The 15,868-nt window shown below is 42.7% G+C and overlaps 1 protein-coding gene across 1 annotated transcript in view; it reads left to right on the top strand.

The window, feature by feature from the left end:
- dntt (deoxynucleotidyltransferase, terminal) overlaps positions 1-15,868 on the top strand; it is a 171,483-nt gene that overhangs the window by 16,424 nt on the left and 139,191 nt on the right. Inside the window, exons 3-4 of the mRNA XM_056232678.1 lie at positions 6,443-6,559; positions 13,616-13,786. Coding sequence (XP_056088653.1) covers positions 6,443-6,559; positions 13,616-13,786 — 288 coding nt within the window. The remainder of the gene's footprint in view (positions 1-6,442; positions 6,560-13,615; positions 13,787-15,868) is intronic.

The raw sequence follows: 15,868 nt of genomic DNA, 5'->3' as shown, positions 1-15,868 counted from the left end.
TAGGAAACGCAGATAAATACGCCTCTTGCTGCCGTCTAGACGGATGGGATGATCATGGAAGAGTGAAATATGTGTGTGTGTGTCTTCAGAGACATCTGTTTCGCTATCAGTCATGCACTTGGAGAAGAAGGCGAGGCCCAATCAGGAGGGATGTGAACCCGAACCCGCCAGTGTTCAGGCTGTGATCTCATTAACCTGAGCGGACACAGCTCACCTGTTCAAGTGTTGGTCATTAACCCGCAGCAGACGCTTCCCTCACCTGCATTCATTTCATTACATTGTTTCGCCATGTTCAGGGAAAGTCTATCCTCAGACAAATACAAAACAAAAAAAACAGTAAAAAAAAAACTAACAGAAAAAATCATGACTTTATTATCCCTGTTATATTTAACAATGTTATATTTCACTTTTAATAGTCTATTTATAAACATATTCTATCTCTTGAACCAGAACTATTGTTACAATAAACGAAAATAGCCGCTAAGCTAAAATGAAGTGATACTAAGTGGCTGTTTTTTTAACTAAAAAACATAAAACTTTGTATGCGTTTTGCCTGTTCTTTTACAACGATGACGGCCTGAAAACACAAACTTCTGAAAACTTGCTTCAAAGTGCAAGTTTTTGAAAGCGGTCCCCGTGTAAACAACAAAAACGCGAATCTCTGAAGACGATGACGTCATGCACATGCGTATCACGTGTTCAGTCTATGGTGTTTCATCGCCATCTGATGGCCTGGCTGCAGAATACAGCGTTTTTAGTCGTTTTCGCGGATCCGTGTGAACTGGGATCGTTTTGATGATGTCGTCTGTACACGGAAAACTCAAAGGAAAAACTTCTCCGTTTTAAGCATATCGTTGTCGTGTAAACGTATCCTAAAACTGCCAGCAGGTGGCGGCAGATCATTGTCTTAACGAGTGACTAATTGAGTCGTTGAATCATTCATTCATTTCGTTCAAAAACGCGGATTCATTCATTAACAATGCAGCTGAAGGCAACGTCATGCAACGACATACTTGGCCATTAATCGGTCAGAGATGAGTGTGTGTTTTCTTCAGATGAAAACATTGTCAACAAAAGCACTCGCTGCAGATCAAGTTGGCCGTCTGGTGTTTTTGTCGAACATTATGTAGATGTGTAATGAGTGAAAGTGGATTGTTTCTGATGCGTGTTTTACACTTACACAGTTTTGTGCACTTTTGTTACCTATTTTCCTTGCCATGCTCATTAAAGCTGCTGTAGGTAACTTTTGAAAAAATGTATTTGCTAAAACTGTCATTATGTCCTGACAGTAGAATATGAGACAGAAAATCTGTGTAAAAATCAAGCTCCTCTGGCTCCTCCTAGTGGTCCTATTGCCATTTTCAAGAAATACACGCTCCCGGTCAGAAACAACCAATCAGAGCCAGGAGGAATGTCTTAGCAGTGTCAATCACGCTCGTGTACGCGCTGATCACACCCCTCTCTTGCACAGCGCGAGCGCCGGAGCGCGAGCCGTCGTTCAAACTCAAGATCGCCGGCGAGCTGCAGCTGTGCTTATGACGGAGAAACAACCTAAACTGCCAATTCTCGAGTGACACCTGCTCATAAAACAAAGAGGTAAAAGGAAAAAGACGGATGACGATAAACAAGCGAAAAAAAAAGAATTACACAGAGCCCATTGACTCGGTGTCAAAACTCTAGCCGCATAACATGTAGATAAAATGTCACGCACTCTGCTAAGCAACAATTGAAACCTGCTAATTCACTGGCTTGTCATGTTGCTGAAATAATGTACTAGCACACCTTATCTAGCATTATATATCGCTAGAATAATTACTTACATACTGTAACGTTAGTTACCGTTATATTAACGTTATCTTACTAGCTATTTATAACTTATAGAAAGAGTGCAACGTTATAAAGTTACATGTAGGCTATTGCAAAATACATAATGATTTGAGGAGCAAGTTTGTAGTCAAAGTATGGGCAGGCCATAGTCAATGTAAAGCACATTATTGATGTTTAGTCCCTATTAGTGAATGTGCCATATAACTTTTTATCCGCTGTTATCGGATGCCCTGTTTACTAGCCTGCGCGTTCACGACAGGCTCCGCTGTGGAGGACGAGCTGTGCAGGGAGGGCTGTAGCGCAGCAGAGAGCAAGGGGGTGGGACCTGTAAGTTGTGCTTGTTCAAATTTTCAGGCTAAGTCAACGTTTTCTCAAAACTCCCTACTGCAGCTTTAAGCAAATTATATTTTATTTAAAGGTGCAGTGTGTAGATTTTAGCGGCATCTAGTGGTTCGGTTGCGAGTTGCACTAATGGCTCAGCCCACTGCTCACCCCTCCCTTTCGAAGAAGCTACGGTGGCTCAACCGGGACAAACATATTGTCTGGAGACAGAATAGCCAGAGTAAGCCAAGAGTCTGTACCACAGTCCCTAATAAACCACATCATGGATAAAGTTTACAAAGCCATAGTCAGGTGAGGATCAAGGGTCTTAATATATAATATAATAATAGTAATCAGCTGATTGTCTCACAAACGTAACCAGCACATTTCTCCCCACATAGCAAACCCATAATACAGCGAGGGAGAAGAACCACATGAAACTATGCAACTATATATGTTTTCTAACAGGGTAGTAAAAGTTTAGCTGGCTAATATGAGCTGTTACTGTGGCTGAGCTAAAGCGTAAAGCCTTGTTTAAACTCGACGCGTTCGCATGAGCGCAAAGGTGCGCGCGGCAAAAATGACGCGATTGTAACAGCGCGCGCGCCTCCGCATCCCCTAGACACCATTTACTACACATAAATAGGGTTTTTTTCTCTAGTTTTGAAAACTCTTCGCGATCGACTTAAAATGCTTCCAAGATGGACTTGTCGACCGCGATCGACGGGTTGGTGACTCCTATAACGTTACTGTTTTACGGTCAATAGTGCTAATCAGCTGATTGTCAAAGCCATAACACAGCGAGGGAGAAGAACTAAGTTACATGAAACAATCCAACTACATATTTTACACCACTGACAAGGGAAAAGTCACTACTTCCGGCGTCTATGGCTAGCTTCTAGCTTTCTGCGGCTTCTCTTTCAAGGTAGTGACGAAACGCGCTCTGTAGCGCTGTGTGTTCGCTGTGTGTGTTCGCTGTCGGCTACGGTAGAAACACAACGTCACAATATGTCGACCTTCATAGAAGGGGGTGCCCGTGGTTATGTAGATATAAATGTCTCATTCTAAGGTCTTTATACACCACTGAACACATAGTTATGGATCTTATATTGCATTTCTGTCAATAGATCCTCAGAAATATTACACATTGCACCTTTAAGAACAATTGTTTAAAAAGTGAATGTCAATAAAAGATGCAATGCTTGATTTGATTTATATTTGCTTATTGCGCTCGCTTGCGCCCTCTTGTGGGCATAGGAGACAATACAGCACTTTTTCCCTCTAACATAGTATTACCTTTAGAATTCGAAAATAATTTGAATTTTGCTAATGTTTAAGAAAGAAATTCAAATTTAGCTTTTCATTCATTTTGACAGCCCTATAGTGCATTCGTTTGATGCGTCGAGGTTATATAGAGACATTATAAAGAATACTTGACATTAATTGGCTGGGAACATTACGTTTGAAAAAACCAATCCGAACGTGAATAGAGTTTCATGGCTGAACCAAAGCCCGTCATTTGTTGCATGAGTGAATGTTATTTCTCAGCATTGCTCTATTATAGATCAGGAGACATGGGAAATTACGCTTTTTCTCAGATGTTTCCCCTAAAACTCCTAAGGCTGGTTTGAATTGTAATTTTTTTAGACATTAGAAATTAATGTTTTTTTTTCCTTCTGAGTGGAAGTGAAAAGGCATCTGAAGTCAGACACCCGCAGCGAGGTCTGCTGTCATGGGAAGGGAAATTAATTTCAAAAGTGCCTTTAACTATCATAACTTAATGGAAAAAAGAGGCCAGTTTCTTATTTGCCCTGAAATAGACATAATACAGGCATTATATTCAGGCTTTTTATGCTTGTGAAGGAGGTGACGCCCCTGACGGCAAATAAATGGCAGTGATTTTTCTCACTTCTGAGCGCTTGATGTTTTTGCTCGAGGGGAGAGAAGATATCAGGCCTCTTTTCATTCAGATACACGACGCCTCTAAAATAGCTCCCGGTCAGAACAGCATGTTAGCATTCACTTCCCCTGCATCTCTGAATCGGCCATTATCACAATGTGCCGAGATGATTGCGCAGGTAATTTTCATGGGTACAGACTTCCATCGCTTTGAGCAATTATTCCCAGGAGCGCTGACATTACAGCTGTAATCCTTTTGAAAGCAGGAGAGAGTTGAATATTTCAAGGTCTAAATGAAATAGCAATTTATCTGGGATAAACTGGACCTACTGCGTCCTTTATGGCCGTAATTGTGAATCATAAAGCTGTAATTGATTCTGATGCTTCCTGTCTTCTGGATGACGGGCGTTATCTTGCTGTTCCCCTGACTCCTGTGTGATGAGATAAACGTTCCAGCGTTGTTGAGCTAATGTCAGGCGTAACGAGACTTTCACATGTTCTGAAGATAATGTGGCTGTTTACCCCTGCAAACGATTTCACCATGATGTGAAGATGTTGTCGGTGGTGGTTGCTAGGGTACTGTGTTTTGGGTGGTTACTAGGGTGTTTTTAAGGTGTTAGCTGGGGTGCTATGGGTGATATAATGTTTATAACATTATATAATGATATAATATTTTTAGGGTGTTCTGGGTGGTTACTAGGGTATTGTTACACAGTTGCTGGGGTATTCTGGGTGGTTGCTATGCAGTTTCTAAGGTGTTCTGGGTGGTTACTAGGGTATTGTTACACAGTTGCTGGGGTATTCTGGGTGGTTGCTATGCAGTTTCTAAGGTGTTCTGGGTGGTTACTAGGGTATTGTTACACAGTTACTGGGGTATTCTGGGTGGTTGCTATGCAGTTTCTAAGGTGTTCTGGGTGGTTACTAGGGTATTGTTACACAGTTGCTGGGGTATTCTGGGTGGTTGCTATGCAGTTTCTAAGGTGTTCTGGGTGGTTACTAGGGTATTGTTACACAGTTGCTGGGGTATTCTGGGTGGTTGCTATGCAGTTTCTAAGGTGTTCTGGGTGGTTACTAGGGTATTGTTACACAGTTACTGGGGTATTCTGGGTGGTTGCTATGCAGTTTCTAAGGTGTTCTGGGTGGTTACTAGGGTATTGTTACACAGTTGCTGGGGTATTCTGGGTGGTTGCTATGCAGTTTCTAAGGTGTTCTGGGTGGTTACTAGGGTATTGTTACACAGTTGCTGGGGTATTCTGGGTGGTTGCGATGCAGTTTCTAAGGTGTTCTGGGTGGTTACTAGGGTATTGTTACACAGTTGCTGGGGTATTCTGGGTGGTTGCTATGCAGTTTCTAAGGTGTTCTGGGTGGTTACTAGGGTATTGTTACACAGTTACTGGGGTATTCTGGGTGGTTGCTATGCAGTTTCTAAGGTGTTCTGGGTGGTTACTAGGGTATTGTTACACAGTTGCTGGGGTATTCTGGGTGGTTGCTATGCAGTTTCTAAGGTGTTCTGTGTGGTTACTAGGGTATTGTTGCAAAGTTACTGGGGTATTCTTGGTGGTTCCTATGCAGTTTCTAAGGGGTTCTGGGTGGTTACTAGGGTATTGTTACACAGTTGCTGGGGTATTCTGGGAGGTTGCTATGCAGTTTCTAAGGTGTTCTGGGTGGTTACTAGGGCATTGTTACACAGTTACTGGGGTATTCTGGGTGGTTGCTATGCAGTTTCTAAGGTGTTCTGTGTGGTTACTAGGGGATTGTTACACAGTTGCTGGGGTATTCTGGGTGGTTGCTGTGCAGTTTCTAAGGTGTTCTGTGTGGTTACTAGGGCATTGTTACACAGTTGCTGGGGTATTCTAGGTGGTTTCTAGGATGCTATGTGGTTGCTAGACTGTTGCTATGCAATTGCTTGGTTGTTCTGGCTGGTTGCTTGGATCCCTCCTTCATTGTAAGTTTCTTGGCTATTCTAGGTGGTTGCTAGGATGCTATGTGGTTGCTAGGGTGTTGCTATGCAATTGTTATCTAGGGTGTTCTGGGTGGTTGCTGCTAGCGTCCCTCCTTCATTGTAAGTTCCTGGGGTATTCTAGGTGGTTGCTAACATGTGATGTAGTTACTAGGGTATTTTGGGTGGTTGCTATGGTGTTGCTATGCAATTGCTGGGGTCTTCTGTGTGGTTGCTAGGGTCCCTCCTTCATTGTAAGTCTATGTTTTTTTTTTTCCAGAACAGCATAAGCAATTGTTTTAGCAGACACCACTAATAAAAGTATGACAGAGTGAGTTTAGACATTTTATATTGAGAGGCTTTGTGAAATGGTTTTCTCAGATTGCAAGATGTTTACCGGTATATTGGTCTAATGTCGATTGATTTCTGAGTGTCTCTTTCTCTGTTTATGAGCAGAATCCTGCTGTGGATCACAGGTCTTGTGCACATCCGTCAGCCAAACCAGAGTCTGCTGTGTCTCCATATGCCTGCCAGAGACGGACGACATTGGATAACCACAATAAGATCTTTACAGTAAGTAAAAGCATACTGTACATATGCATTGCTAAAGATAACATTGTAACCCTGCCGATTGTGATGGCTGTGATTTAAATAGGCCACTGAGAATATTATTTTACAGTGTTCTTGAGTTATTTTAATCTCTGGCCCACTTGCAGCACAGTATGGACAGAACAGAAGGGGGTTCAACATACTCAGATGGATGGATTCAGAATGAACTGTCCCAATTAACACACACATTAACTGCTTCAGCTTTACACTATGCCGTGTTTGTTGTCTTTTATGATTGTTGCTCACAACAAACATCAAAAATCCTTGTATGTCAGAACTGGGGTGTTGTGACCTTTATAATGGACTATTTGCTTTTAGAAATCGTCCTCTCAGACAAAAAGAGACTTTCACTGTTCAAAGTAGTTTCTAGTGTGTTCTGGGTGGTTACCAGGGTGTTGCTAAGTGGTTTCTATGGTGTTTTGGAAGGTTGCCAGGATGTTGCTAAGCATTTAATAGGGTGTTCTGGGTGGTTACCAGGGAATTGCTAGGTGGTTTCTAGGGTGTTTTGGATGATTGCCAGGATATTGCTAAACAGTTGCTTGGGTGTTCCAAGTGGTTGCTAGGATGTTGCTAAGCAGTTGCTAGGGTGTTGCTAAGCGGTTGCTAGAGTGTTCTAGATGCTTACCAGGGCATTGCTGCTAAGTGGTTTCTAGGGTGTTTTGGATAATTATTACTAGGGTGTTGCTAAACAGCTGCATGGGTGTTCTACGTGGTTACCAGGGTGTTGTTAATAAGCAGTTACTAGGGTTTTCTGGTTGGTCACCAGGGCATTGGCACAGTAGATGGTTGCTAGAGTGTTCTGGGTGGTTACCAGGGTGTTGCTAAGTGGTTTCTCGGGTGTTTTGGATGGTTGCCAGGATGTTGTTAAGCGGTTACTAGAGTGTTCTGGGTGGTTACCAGGGTGTTGCTAGGTGCTTTCCATGGTGTTTTGGATGGTTGCCAGGATGAGCTAGATGGTCCAACCACACCCTAACACTACCTATAACCCTATCGCTAAACATAACCCCACCCATCAGATGTTCAGAGGCGGAGCATGACTATGTGAAGCTCCGCCCATTACATCCAGAGAGGAGCAGCTCTGCAGCGAGCATCACTTGATTAACCATACAGTCAGCCTTTGTTTTGTCTTGCAATTTGTGTCTGGAAGGTTAGAGGCCTGTTATCAGTTGTCAAGCAAAACTTCAGTCATGTTGTGCTTTAAATATTTATTTGATACTTGAACATAAACCCAACAGATTCACCTTGAGCTTCTCCGAGGCAAATCTTGAGACGCTGCCAGAACTGCTAAACTTTCTGTGTTTAGAGCCAGAATTAGACTGACAAACACCGGAGGTTTAAGAGCTTTTGGATGCGCGAGACGTCGCTCATGCTTGTCCTGATTATTACAGCTGATGTGTTGTTACGCCGTGATTCTTTGAACATTAATCAACAGAAAAACAGTGCAAGATTACACTTTGTTTCAGATGCGACATTTCTGCAAACGCACATTTTGTGATCGGCAACATTAAAAAATCAATTATGATGAAAGAGAAAAACACCCAAGACTGACGAGGTGAGGTGAACCGTAACCGAGAGCTCAGATTAAAATCTCTTCTGTATTTCACTGGCAAATATGATATTTTAATGGGAAACAGAGACTTGATTGTCTATTGCCAGGAGAGAAAAACACGTGCAATGCAAACACATTCTTGAGAATAATGAGTGAGCAGCTACAAAAACACTACAAATATCATATGTGTGGATTTTAGTCTTTTATATATTTAATTATTTAACTGTTGCATCAAAGTTTTCTATTTGAAGTGTGCATTTTTCTGACATGAGAATTATGCATATGAATGCATTAGTAAATCAGGTGTTTAAATTATATTTAGGTCTATCAGTAACAGTGCTTTTTGATCCACATTCTGTGCATAAATCAAATTTAGGTTTTGCTTTTCATGCCACAGATGTGAAGTTGAGCGATTAGTCTGTGTTCTGTTTTACTGATGGTAAGGTGTGAGTGTGTAACGAGTGTGTAACAGGTTTGCAGACAGAACAAAAAACACATGAGCATGATGGATCCACCAAAGTTTAATTCTGTGAAGTGTCAATCACACAACTGTGATTCCCAGCCTCCCCAGAGTCGCCAATATTGATTTGATCCTCGTCTTTTCTCACTCAACCATTGCACATTTTAATAGCAAGTTTGTCCAGCATTTGCATTTCCCACGAACACACAGAACACAACCACACAGCAAAAAGCTAGTCCTACCAAAACAATAGCATTTCGTACACACATTTCAAATTTTGGTATTTTTAAAAAAATATTTTTTAAGTCTCTTCTGCTTCTTTTTGCTTGATCAGAAATGCTGCAAAAACAGTTATATTGTCAAGTCAAGTCAGCTTTATCTATATAGAGCTTTTTACAATACAGATCGTTTCAAAGCAGCTTTACAGAGATAACAGGAAAATAATGCAACAAAGTTGTTTCGGCTGTACAGCAGATCTAGAAGAAAATAATGTGCATTGTGCACTCTTGCATTGTGAAATATATTATTACAATAATTCTGACTTTATAACATGCAATTGCGACTTTATATCACGCAATTCGGACTTTATATCACGCAATTGCGACTTTATATCTCGCAATTCTGACTTTATAACACAATTGTGATTATATCACGCAATTCTGACTTTATATCACGCAATTCGGACTTTATATCACGCAATTCGGACTTATATCACGCAATTCTGACTTTATATCACGCAATTCTGACTTTATATCACGCAATTCTGACTTTTTATCACGCAATTGTGATTATATCACGCAATTCTGACTTTATATCACGCAATTCGGACTTTATATCACGCAATTCGGACTTTATATCACGCAATTCTGACTTTATATCATGCAATTCGGACTTTATATCACGCAATTCTGACTTTATATCTCGCAATTCTGACTTTATAACACACAATTGTGATTATATCACGCAATTCTGACTTTATATCACGCAATTCTGACTTTATATCATGCAATTCGGACTTTATAACACGCAATTGCGACTTTATATCATGCAATTCTGACTTTATATCACGCAATTGTGATTATATCACACAATTCTGACTTTATAACATGCAATTGCGACTTTATATCACGCAATTCTGACTTTATAAAATGCAATTGTGACTTTATATCCCGTAACTCTGAGATAAAAATTCAGAATTGCGAGATAAAAAGTCGCAATTACCTTTTTTATTTTGTGGTGGAAACAAGCTTCCATAGATTACTATTTGAACATATTTTTTTAAATGCATTTTATTCCTGTGATGCAAAGCTGAATTTTCAGCATCATTGCTCCAGACTTTAGTGTCACATGACTTTCCCCCTCTTTCTCTCTCTCTCTGTCTCTTGCATTCTTTCATCATGGCTTCTTGAAGACTCCAGTCTTTCAGTTGCATCACTCCATCTTTCCCAGGCCTTCACATCAGTCAATACTGACCGACTCCGTGTGAATGAACACTGTCTGATTGGATGTGGAGGGTGTAAACGCACATTAATGAGCAGGAACAGGAACAGGCCGGTGTTTGTTTTTCCATCCCTTGGCCTTTGGTGCCTCAGCGATGGTGTTTCTCGCCCGCATGAATCGATCTGTGTAACGACCCCGTGGGCCGAGCTCTCCAGAACCCTGTTCTTCATCATACAGCAGACGCCAGTCACAGGCACGTTTGCTAATGAAAGCCAACACACATGGACAATCATTAAAGTGTGTGTGTGTTATGGAGGATGTGTCGGGTGTTTGCATGATATGCTGGTCATTATGTGTGTTGCTGCATGGATGAAAGTGTCTGGAAAGCTTTTTTGTCCTTTATTTGCTGCTTGTTTCAGAGCTGCTCCACATTTCTGTGGCCGTATAATAAAAGTCCCTAGATGAAAAATGTTCATGTTGTGCGGGCAGTAATGCATCTGTATGTTCTGCACTGATTCAAGAGCGCATTATGGAGAATATATTCTGACATAAATAAAGGATTGGTAGTGAAGTCAACGCCGGCTGAGTCCAAAGATTTACTGACATCTTCTTACATAGGCAGTGTTTTGAGTTTAAAGTTCGGTCCACATTGCAGTTTGTTTTAGCCAACGTTGCATCCAAAATCTCATATTGTTTAGTAAATTTGGTTTTACACTTACCTTGCAAGGGTTGAAAAGTATGCTCTATATACTAATGTAATCTGGAATCAGTGGTGTAAAGTATTTGTAGTACATTGAGTAAATATAGTTAGTTTTTGGCTACTTTGTAGTTTTACTGAGTATGAAAAATTGTAGCAACTTTTACTTTCTACCGGAGTACATTTTCTAACAAGTATATGTACTCTTTACACCAAGTCAAGTCAAGTCACCTTTATTTTTATAGCGCTTTTTACAATACAGAGTGTTTCAAAGCAGCTTAACAGAGATAACAGGAAAATAATGCAACAAAGTTTGTTTCCAGAAGAAAATAGCGTCACAGTCCAGCTGAAGTAAGTTCAGTGATGTTTCATTTTTGTTGTAAAGAAGTTATTAATTTAGTTTATTTATATATATATATAGAGCCGCTCTGGAGAAAGCCGTGATGTCATCCAATACATTTGTGAAGAGTAATGCAATTACACATTACATTTTGCATGGCACCTCACTCTTTCTGTAGGAGTTTATTGCTGCTATAAAGAAGCGATATCACCGTCTACAGGGCATTGAAGGAACTATAACTAGTGCGTTCAACGAATGCGAGTGCATAAACGGGTAGTTGCTGAATCGTAGGAGTTTCATAAATGAGATGAGGCCGAAACCAGCACAAGTAGGCTTTGACTATTTCATTTTACTATTTATCCACTCATCCATTTAAATTATATTAAGCTTTAAAGTTCTGCATAATTAAGGGTGTGGCCACTTGAGTGACAGGTGGATTGCCGCTGATGTCACTACTAGCCTGTTAGCGTCACGTCACCTCAGCTAATCCGCCTCGCTGCACATGTTCGTTTATCTGAGAGTGACGCGCTGACAAAATGGCGTCTGCCGGCTCCGCCCACTTTGGGCTTCAAAAGTGCTCTTCAGAAACGTATGGGTGACGTCACGGACACTACGTCCATATTTTTTTACAGTCTATGATAGCATCAGACAAATATTGTAGATTGAAACTGTAATCTTCTGCTATTTCAGCCATTGTTGTGTGCAATATACATCAAATGCTCTTTCAGACTAACCTTCAGACAACCCAGAGTATGTTTTTACTGTAACCCAGAGTTTGATTTTAATTCTCTACTGGGGAAAACAAAAATCAATATGTAAAAAAAAAAAAAATCAACATTTAGCATTGCAGATGTTTGCAAGCTAAACTTTGGTCTTCACCAAACTAGTATAGAATATCTTAGTCTTATTGCATAGACTCCCACTCATTCATAATATGCTCAATGCTAATATAATATTATGCCATTATATCAGCAGACACTGGAGATGTGTGTTCATCATAGCAGCAGATCTCGTCTCGAGTTCTCTTGTTAGAAGTGCGCTCAAGTGAGTTTTCTTTGGCACAGCAGGCGCTCAAACATACACACACTTTTCACACACTCTCCCGCTGTCCTCACACTCCAGGACACAAGCTTACGGCACAGCAGGACTCGACCCCGTGACCTTGGCATTACCAGCTCGCTGCTCTCATTAACCAGTACGAGAGGAGCCCCGTGTGTGTGGACATGTACCGGAGACTGTGTGTGTTTTTGGTGTCAAGGGTGTTGTGTATGTCATGGTTGAGAGGGTTTTTAAATATGTCTGGGCACATTCATGTCATGAAAACTAAGCGGGCGCATATATTGATTCACACCGGCCCGTTGTACATACTAAATTTGTGGTGGTGTTCATGACAAACCTCAGTACTCAAGGGGGCGATAGAGTTTCCTTCAAGCTCTTGATTGTGTTTTCAGGCTCTACTAGAACAGGTTTTCCTGCTTGAATGTTGATTATTTCCCCCATATTCTAACAGGCATATTAGTCCAACGAAGCACACTGAGAAGGGCATAAGGTCAGATTATATTTGAGTATTTTAATTTTGATGGATAAATGTGTATGTGTGTGCATGTGTTTTGCATTTAAAGAGGACCTATTATGCCCTTTTTAGTCTTGATGTTGTTTCAGGCTCTACTAGAACAGGTTTTAATGCATTATTTTCCTCATATTCTCCATTGTTGCGGCTCCTCTCTTCCCAGTCTGTCAGTAACGCTCTGTTTACTTCCTGTCTCCATGAAGCCCCTCCTCCTGAAAAGCACACTGTGCTTTGATTGGTCGGCTGGATCAGTGTGTTGTGATTGGTCGAGCGCTTTGAGCGTGTTTGGGAAATGTCCCGTCCCTTTCCATAACCGCCAGTTTCAACACACTACTAACTAACTTTTCATTGGCAATTAAGCACTTTTCCCCACGATGGTCACAGGTTTCATGGCACTATCACTGTACAATTTATATAAATAAGAATATAAAGGAATGAGTAGACGTGCCCAAGCTTTTGCCTTGAACTTTAATCGGGTTGGTTTCACTTTAAAAGAGTGATTTCATGAGTGCTTTAAATAAACGGATGAATTCATCTCTCTCTTAATATATGTTGTTGTGTGAACATGTGCGCGTGCCAGCGGCCCTTAGGGAAACGCTTGTGAACGAGTGGAAAATGACAGGTTCCTCTCCACTGATCACAGACCCACGAGTCTCTGTGAGGTCATCTGAAAAACACCCTGGCACAGAAGCACAGCATGATGGGAGGAATACAGAGGAGCGAGTGCCACACACACACACACACACACACACACACACACACACACACACACACACACACAGAGTGCCAAGGCACGGGTCAGTGCGCAGACAGTGTAAACCTACACCGGACTCTTTCATTCTTCTCTCATCTGTTTTTTCCGGCTGTCTTTTATTTGACCTTTCTGCATTTTATCCTCATTCATATTTCCTGTGTTTTTCACACTTCATCTGCTGTGTCACTCTTCACCGTCTCTGTGCCGTAGGATGCGTTGGAAGTCCTGGCGGAGAACATGGAGTTCGTTGGGAACCGAGGGCCGTGTCTGGCGTTTCGAAGGGCCGCTTCGGTGCTCAAGAGTCTCTGTGCTCCTTTACAACACCTGGAGGAGACGCAGCGCCTGCCCTGTCTGGGGGAACACAGCAACGCCATCCTGGAGGTGCAGTACGACACACACACACACACACACACACACACAATCACAATCACAATCACAATCACACTCACACTCACACTCACACTCACACTCACACTCACACTCACACTCACACTCACACTCACACACACTCCACCACTCACTCACTCACTCACTCACTCACTCACTCACTCACTCGCTCGCTCGCTCACTCACTCACTCACTCACACACTCACTCACTCCACTCACTCACTCACTCACTCACTCACTCACTCACTCACTCACTCACTCACTCACTCACTCACTCACTCACTCACTCACTCCACTCACTCACTCACTCACTCACTCACTCACTCACTCACTCACTCACTCACTCACTCCACTCACTCACTCACTCACTCACTCCACTCACTCACTCACTCCACCACTCACTCCACCACTCACTCACTCACTCACTCACTCACTCACTCACTCACTCACTCACTCACTCACTCACACACTCACACTCACTCACTCACTCACTCACTCACTCACTCACTCACTCACTCACTCACTCACTCACTCCTCTCACTCACTCACTCACTCACTCACTCCTCTCACTCACTCACTCACTCACTCACTCACTCACTCACTCACTCACTCACTCTCACACACACTCACTCACTCACTCACTCACTCACTCACTCACTCACTCACTCACTCACTCACTCACTCTCTCACTCACTCACTCACTCACTCACTCACTCACTCACTCACTCACACTCACTCACTCACACTCTCACTCACTCACTCACTCACTCACACTCACACTCACTCATTCACTCACTCACTCACTCACTCACTCACTCACTCACTCACTCACTCACTCACACTCACACTCTCTCACTCACTCACTCACTCACTCACTCACTCACTCACTCACTCACTCCACTCACTCACTCACTCCACTCACTCACTCACTCACTCACTCACTCACTCACTCACTCACTCTCTCACTCACTCACTCACTCACTCACTCCACTCACTCACTCACTCCACTCACTCACTCACTCACTCACTCACTCACACACTCACTCACTCACTCACTCACTCACTCTCACACTCTCACACTCTCTCACTCACTCACTCACTCACTCACTCACTCACTCACTCACTCACTCACTCACTCCACTCACTCACTCACTCACTCACTCACTCACTCTCACACTCTCTCACTCACTCACTCACTCACTCACTCACTCACTCACTCACTCACTCACTCACTCCACTCACACTCACTCACTCACTCACTCACTCACTCTCACACTCACACTCACTCACTCACTCACTCTCACACTCTCTCACTCACTCACTCACTCACTCCACTCACTCACTCACTCACTCACTCTCACACTCACACTCACTCACTCACTCACTCTCACACTCTCTCACTCACTCACTCACTCACTCACTCACTCACTCACTCACTCACTCACTCCACTCACACTCTCACTCACTCACTCACTCACTCACTCCACTCACTCACTCACTCACTCACTCACTCACTCACTCACTCACTCACTCACTCACTCTCACACTCACACTCACTCACTCACTCACTCACTCACTCACTCACTCCACCACTCACTCCACTCACTCACTCACTCACTCACTCACTCACTCACTCACACTCACACTCACACTCACTCACTCACTCACTCACTCACTCACTCACTCACTCACTCCACTCACACTCTCACTCACTCACTCACTCACTCCACTCACTCACTCACTCACTCACTCACTCACTCACTCACTCACTCACTCCACTCACTCACTCACTCACTCACTCACTCACTCACTCACTCCACTCACACTCTCACTCACTCACTCACTCACTCCACTCACTCACTCACTCACTCACTCACTCACTCACTCACTCACTCACTCACTCCACTCACACTCTCACTCACTCACTCACTCACTCACTCACTCCACTCACTCACTCACTCACTCACTCACTCACTCACTCACTCACTCACTCACTCTCACACTCACACTCACTCACTCACTCACTCACTCACTCACTCACTCACTCACTCACTCCACCACTCACTCCACTCACTC

This window comes from Rhinichthys klamathensis, unplaced genomic scaffold (genome assembly GCF_029890125.1).
Source record: "Rhinichthys klamathensis goyatoka isolate OS25496 unplaced genomic scaffold, OSU_Roscu_1.1 h1tg000352l_1, whole genome shotgun sequence".
In the NCBI taxonomy this organism is placed as follows: Eukaryota; Metazoa; Chordata; class Actinopteri; order Cypriniformes; family Leuciscidae; genus Rhinichthys; species Rhinichthys klamathensis.
The sequence above is the reverse complement of the archived record's forward strand: the minus strand, read 5'-3'. Positions and strand labels throughout refer to the sequence as shown.